Source organism: Alligator sinensis, unplaced genomic scaffold (assembly GCF_000455745.1).
Source record: "Alligator sinensis unplaced genomic scaffold, ASM45574v1 scaffold1227_1, whole genome shotgun sequence".
Classification (NCBI taxonomy): domain Eukaryota; kingdom Metazoa; phylum Chordata; order Crocodylia; family Alligatoridae; genus Alligator; species Alligator sinensis.
The window spans coordinates 854,056-861,070 of NW_005842618.1; the positions used below are offsets into that span (position 1 = coordinate 854,056).

At 43.0% G+C, this 7,015-nt stretch overlaps 2 protein-coding genes across 3 annotated transcripts in view; both read right to left on the reverse strand.

The window, feature by feature from the left end:
- PHKG1 (phosphorylase kinase catalytic subunit gamma 1) overlaps nucleotides 1–4,336 on the reverse strand; it is a 22,531-nt gene extending 18,195 nt beyond the window's left edge. The window contains exon 1 of one of the 2 annotated variants that reach the window (XM_014524493.2): nucleotides 1,681–4,336. The gene's annotated coding sequence lies outside the window, so the exon portion shown is untranslated. Of the gene's footprint in view, nucleotides 1–1,539 lie in introns of both variants that reach the window. The other variant, XM_006033285.3, reaches the window with a different exon arrangement.
- A 143-nt stretch (nucleotides 4,337–4,479) lies between these two features.
- CHCHD2 (coiled-coil-helix-coiled-coil-helix domain containing 2) overlaps nucleotides 4,480–7,015 on the reverse strand; it is a 2,786-nt gene continuing 250 nt past the window's right edge. The window contains exons 1-3 of the mRNA XM_014524500.2: nucleotides 6,865–7,015; nucleotides 5,591–5,750; nucleotides 4,480–4,843 (exon numbers count right to left, since the gene is read on the reverse strand). The exon at nucleotides 6,865–7,015 is cut by the window's right edge and continues 250 nt beyond it. Of these exons, the coding sequence (XP_014379986.2) occupies nucleotides 4,833–4,843; nucleotides 5,591–5,750; nucleotides 6,865–7,015 (322 nt within the window). The 3' untranslated portion in view covers nucleotides 4,480–4,832. The remainder of the gene's footprint in view (nucleotides 4,844–5,590; nucleotides 5,751–6,864) is intronic.

Below are 7,015 nucleotides of genomic sequence, written 5' to 3' on the forward strand. Positions count from 1 at the left end.
GGGCTGTGGTCATGAAAGCCAAAGCCTTCCTGACGACACCAGCGCTGCAGTCTTTGGTTGACCACATAGATCCTCCTGTCCCTTCTCAGCCCATAGCCTGAGACTGGGAGGATCGACGAGAACACTACCTGTGCGCCCAGACCCTTAAGCCCCGCTCCCAAATCCCTGTAGCGCCTCATGACCTGGCTGGGAGTGCTCCGAGCACTCCCAGCCAGGTCATGACTTTTAAGTAAATCAGTAAGCATGACATTTTCTCAAGTGGTTTGGGAGTCAATTTTTTAAATGAAACAACATTTCAGAGGAAAACAAACCGAATCACAATCACAGATCTGGAAGACATCTGAGCTGCAGCTTGCACTAGGAAGATATTCTGCTGACTGGCATAAACTTCAGTTACAGTGAGACACTGAGACTTGTGCAGCTCCCATAAGTCTCCCGTAAGCAATGTTTATAGCAGATGGGTTATGTTAGATCAGGGTTCAGATAACGAGCTCTCAGTTTTTTATAACTTTCAAATACAAAGCAAATTTCCTAGTATTTTCAAAGCAAATTTTCAAGTAGTTTGAAGCTATGTTCTAGGGTATAATCGAAGTAGATGCCCAGCACCAGAGGTGGTGGCAGTGGGAGCTAAGGATGCTCGATTCCTCCTTGGACACCCTCAGAACCTTGTAAGACCAGACTTGTTACGTGTCTGGTTTAGTGGAGAGAAGAGCTCCTCTTACCCATAAACTTCAATAGGTGCAGCAAATGTGGACCCAACAAAGCTGGTTTAAAATGCCCTGGCCAATTTATGGGCAGCTGTTATAGACGAGCAGGACAATTCAGTAGTAGTGTTTGTGCTATTAAGAATCCCCTTTGTCTAAGCAACATTACTATTGAGCAGGAAAAGGAAAAGTTCCATTGGAACTGATAGAGAAACACTTCCCAAGGCTGTATCTTGCATTCTCCCACATCCCTATATTAAGAAACTTTATAAGCCTGAAACAGGAGCAGGATTTCTCTGAACTGTTGTCAGTCTCAATTCTTGATTAAACACCTTTTAAATACTATAAATATACTTTTACCAGTAACATACTGGCAAAGGAATAACTCTCATTAGCTAAAACTAATAGGGCAAATTCTACTTTTAAACCTGTGCAGTAAATGGAGTCACTCTATACAACAGCAGACTAGGTAAATCTATTCCAAAGGCAGGATCAATCCACACTAAACAAAATACTTCGGCATCAGAAATCTTGCTGGTTTTAGCGTGCAAATGTAGGTTTAAAAAAGTTTTCAATTCCAGCAAGATGACTATTTTTATAGCATCAAAAGGGTCTTCATGCTTCCTGGACAAGAATGAATATTAGGTAGGTACGTTTTACAATTTAATATTGAAGATGACTTTTTGCAGTGAGATGTTATCGAAAACATCAGGACAAAATGTATTCTGAAGATTTGTGACCCTCCTGTTGCTTCACAGATCACCTCCTTTCCTGCTCATAATGCTTGTTTGCTTTTAAAGAGATCTGTTTCTAGATGCAGTAGGTTGCTACTTACCATTACCTCCCTGCAGAATTTCTGTCTTCTACTGTTAAGTCAAATCTTCCTGGCTCATTGATCAGGAATCAAATGAGAACCACACAGTAAAAAAAAAAAGCTTCTAAGAAACAGACAACTTTGAGTTTAAGAATAACATACCAGCCTTCAGTTGTGCTGCTAACTCATCGCGGGTCAGCTTCTGTGTGAGTGCTGTAAAGCCAAAAATAAATTGCAATGCAACTTGGAAGCAATGCCAGACTCAGACACGTACATACATTGCTACAGCTTTAATTTAATTTCAGTTTAAGAGAGGAGGGCAGGGAGAGAGCGGGAGTTACCTGACTTGGAGGTGAACAGAAACCACTCAGTCCACAGCAGTGCTTAAGCTGGTCTCTTGCGTGGTCCCCAGCAAGTTGAGTAGTCTCTCTAAAGGAATCACTGTTCTCTCCAAACAGTTTTGTCTATTTACAACAACTACTAATCAGAAGTCTGATAAATTTATACAAAGTGTAGAAACTATTTAACCTTGGCATGAGCATTAACAAAATTTAGCCAGGAGTTGGATAATCATGCAGAAGCCAATAAAGCTGGGGCAGTAAGAAACTGAGAAGGCAGGAGCCTCAGCAACCACACTCCAATTGTCCTGCATGCTCTTCCTCATTTTCCAACTGTCATTGTAACGTAAAATCAGTGGTGTTGAAAGACAAGGTTCCTTGGGTGAATTTGATATCTTTTATTAGACCAACCCAAATAGTTGGAGAATAGTTATTAAGCAAGCTTTTGTGTTCAAAAACCCTACATCAGGCTAAGGAAGCTTCTGCAGTTGGTGTGCGCTCTTCCTGGATGGAATGAAAAGTAAAGCAGCCAGAGGCTGGGCTGGGTTGGTGTTGAAAGAGGCATTTGAAACCATCTTCTCAATCTCTGAAATGTTAACCATCACTATTCCTACATATAACCAACAAGTCTTTGCAACTATTGGCTGAATCAGGTGTGTCAAACATGGTTTGGGTGTCAAACAGGCTGTCTCTAGCCTGTGGAGCTGTCATCTGGCCCACATTTCCTAGCAGGACTGGAAGTTGGGGAGCTGAGGTGGTGCCTACTGCTAGATTTTGGGGTTTGGAACTCCTTTTGGGATTGTTTCAGCAAGGGTGCATGAAGCTCTGCAGCTCTCGGCCAACACAGTGGCTTGCACTCACTGTGGTTAATCCTGCTGCAGGAGGTGGGTCTGGTTTTAACCCACAATTAGCCCTGTGGGCCAATCTTAAGGGCCTAATGAGTTGGCACCCACCATGAGCACATCCCCCACAAGCATGCATATGTGTTTCCCTAGGGACAAATAGCAGCACATAATTGTGCCACTGCTACTTGTCCTTGGGGAACACCCCTGCATACACAATCTGGTACACAGTAAATTGCCCTGGGTGAAATAGGGAAAGCTGGTGCCAGCACCTGGGTTGCCCCAGCAGCCTTATCTGGGATCTTGACAGCCTCCCAGGGCTAGTGGTGGCGATCTGGGTGCACAGAGCCTGCCTGGCAGCCAGAGTGCAGCTTTGACTGCCCAGGCTCCAGTTTCAGGCAGCACACACTGCAGCCATGTGCGCTGCCCTATTTAATTTTAAGTATTGGGATTTCTCGATATCTAATTTTAGTTCTCTGCACTGCAAATATGGAGCCTGGAGAACCTTTTCACGTGTGCTATGTGTGCGTTTCGGTACCTCAAAAGTGTTTGAGGTACTACAAAGCACGTGTTCCCAGTGGTGGAGACATGACCCATTAGCTCAGCCCATAGCTATCTTATGTTAAGATGCACTGCTTCAGCTTCTCCACCACAGGTTGTATCTGGTGTATATCCTGGAAAAATAGCCAGAGAATACCAAGCAAAGCATTTTGTTGCATTTAAACCTTGATGAGTCCTGCCACAAGCTTGTGTTGTAAGTGGTGCACAGTCCATGAATGAAAGCTTGTAGCTTGAGAAAGCACTGTTCTGCAAATTGTTTTCTGTTGGTTCCCCTTTGATAGCAGGTGATTATGGTGACTGGTTTAGTGAATAAAGGAAGGAGCAATAAATGGTATCTTCATTATAGTAAGGCTTTTGAGGCTTCCACCTGTCATTTTTATAAGCAAGCTAATGAAATATGGTCTATATTATGAGGTGGATATACAACTGGTTAAAAACAGCACTCAAAAGTAGTTGCAAGTGGGTTACTGTCATACTTTGAGGGCACTTCAAGTGATAGCCCACAGGGCTCTGTGCTGGGTCTAGTTCTTTGCCATGTTTTCATTAACAATTTAGACAATGGAAACGCTTACAAAAACTTGTGGTTCATGGCAAGCCGAGAGGGGATGGAAACACTTTGAGGGACAGGATTAGAATTTAAAGTGATCCTGACAATTTGGGGTTGGTGGGAGAAGTCTGAAAATAACAAGGTAACACTTAATAAGGACAAGCTTGAAGTGTTGTACTCGAGGAGAAATCAAATGCTCATTATCAGTAGCTAGGCAACACAAATAAAGACCTGGCAACCAAAATTAGATATTCTTCATGATCTGACAGTATTAGAGTGTTTTAGCTTTAAAACGCAAATGGAAAAAATCATCACTTGTTCTCAATGGTGAGGATCAGATAGTTTGGCACAGTAGTTGCCTACATGAGGCTCCCAAGTGATCTTGCCCTGGAGTGCTCAATAACCATGTTCCAAGATTTTCTAGCTAAGAACAAAGGCAATTGTTGTGCTAGTTTTAGTTTTCTAATAAAAGCTTGAAGGTCACTGTGGTGGTAAGAGACTGAAGTCTACATATATGAAATGAGCTCTTTTGACAGTATAGCTAGCTCTTCCCCCCATGGAGAGGGCCCCCATATCTTTTCCCATCACAGCAACACTACTGGCAATAAAGAAACTTTAATAAAGATCTACTTGCAGCTCCTATTCCAGAAAGAGAAAAATTGACTCCAAGTTCTCAATGAGACTCATTAGAGATATTTATTTAGTCTGTCACATACATACATTGAAGCCACGTAAACCAGAACAGACCATTTAGATTTAGCCTACCTTGATGAAGTCTATCTTTTGCATCTTATATTAGTCCTTTCATGGACTTCTAGAATCATCTTGTTCCAATCATTCATGTTTGGAACTAAACAGAAGGAGAGACTAGAGGGCCCTCTAGTGTTCTGTCATAGGACACATGGTTAATAAATGAATTAACAAGATGGTTGTCAGATAGCTTTAAATTTTAGTAAAGAAGCAATTTTCATTCTAACTAGAACTTCTGAATGTTGATTTTTAGCTTCTTCACCCCATGGAATTCAGTTACGCTAAACCTGTAAAAGACAGAGTGACAAGATTAATATAACAAGCTGGATTTTGATCTGAACAAGACCAGACCTTAATCTACAGGCAGATCTGCGTTTTTTTTAAATCAAATAAGGCGCACACCGCAGATTTGTGAAGACTAGTTCTGTGGAATGACACTAGTCATTTTTAACGCAAGCCTATTTTTACAACTGGCAATTTCTCTTCCAAAACAAGTAGCCCCAATCAGTGGCAACACAACATTGGTACCTGACTACTGTAGTTGTGCTTTACACACCTTTAAAAAGAACTAGAATACATTTCAGTTACCACTCCCACTTCTAATTTCAGACAGACGTGCAACAGCAGAGGAGGCAAGTGAAAAATTTGTGCAAGTCCCTTGTTCCCATGCCTACATTGGATTCAGACAAGCCAGAGGGGATATTATTACATTGGTTGTGGACCACTTCTGGATTAGAGGCCAGGTATTTAGCACAAGTATCAAAACTTGAAGTCACAAATAAATAGGAGCAGCAGCTACCAAGCTAAGGGTTGCAAACCCCATTTCCATGCAGGAGCTTAGTTCATGAAGTCAGGACTATACCAGAAATGGGGTTGTGAACTACTGGACTAGAATTAAACCCCTGCATCTTTCTGGTATCCAAGAGATCAAATAAAGGCCATAGAATAATATGACCATAATAATTAACTGCAGTGACTAAATACCTAGTAAAGGAAATGTATGACAAACTATATAACTAAATAAAATTACTTACCATTAGCAAACCTGCATTGCTTCAGCACTTCACTGAAGCCCTCGCACAGTTTGAGGTCAGCCTGGTTCTGAGCACACTCCAGGAACTGCTTCATCTCATACAGACAAGGGCCATTTTGCGATTGCTGCTGCTGGTAAGCAGGCTGGGCTGCTTGAGGCTCCTGAAAGAAACCACAGCAGCAGAGTCAAGGTTTTAGAAATGCAATATCAGTGGGAATTAGTGCAGACTTGCACTCCCTACCGGTTTCAGAGGAAAAATAAGCTACTGTTGGAGTGGACAGCATTTGGTTCACAAGTTAGATGCATCTAAACACAAGGTGTGAGAATCCAGAATCCTACTGAGGTAGGAGCTCTGCAACTGACAAGAAAATCCAGTCTCTTTTCAAATTAACTGACAAACTCTCACTGAAATCCATGAAGCTAGGATTGTATCTATAGTATTCAACCTGAAAACAAATTCAGATGCTTTCCACATGGATTTCTGTTCCCTCCCATTGAGAGGATTCAGATTCAGTGAAGCTGTATGGAACTTTTATTCCCCTTCTATTTATGATCCTAGTTGATAAGTCAGCTAGTATTTTTGGCCTGTAGAAGTGGCAGCGGTTTACACAAAGAGGTATTTAAGTAGTGGTGCTAACCATTTAAAAGCTCATTTTTAAAACCATTTAAAGCTCATTTTTAACTCCTCACACAGCTGATTTCAGAAGAGCAAGGAGGTTTTGTTTGTAACATCATCATTTTATTCTCATTTCAAACAACTGCTGGAATCTGAGCCTCGCTTGAAGTTAAACTGGATAGCTAGATACTATTTCTGACTAGAAGGCAACAGAGAGAAACTCTTGTGTGCAGGTCCACCAGCCAAGGGCTTGGAATATTTATCTTTAAAACCTTATTCCCCAAGACGTCAAACCTGTAGCATCTCCACCATGAACATCAAGTTACTCTAGACACGCGGGGAGCCGGCTCAGACACACTGGAAACCCAGCATGTCGGAGCACTTGATTAACCGCGTTTGCTGGAGCGTGGAAGTTACCGTGCTCAAGCAGCCTCCAGCATCACGTGCACTGAAAAATGGCGGCAGGACACTTTGAACTGAAGCTCATCGGGGGATGTAAGGGACAGCATTTTTTTCAGTGTGGGGGATGCCGATACACGGGGACACAGCTCCCTAATGAGGTGTGTAAACATGCCCCGGGGCGTCTATGCAGCACAGAGGCCCACCCCCAGCCCAGGCACCTCCGCAGCATGCGTTAGTCAGGCTCGCAGCCCAGTCACCTGGTAAGTAATATCGGGCCTTGCAGCCTCAGAGCCGCTTCCTCCTCCAAACCCTCCTGTAATGGCGTGCCCCAGCGTGTGGCCTACAGCGGAGCCCACGGCCACGCCCGCGGCCGTGGTGGCCATCTGCGCCATCAGGCCGGGCTGCTTC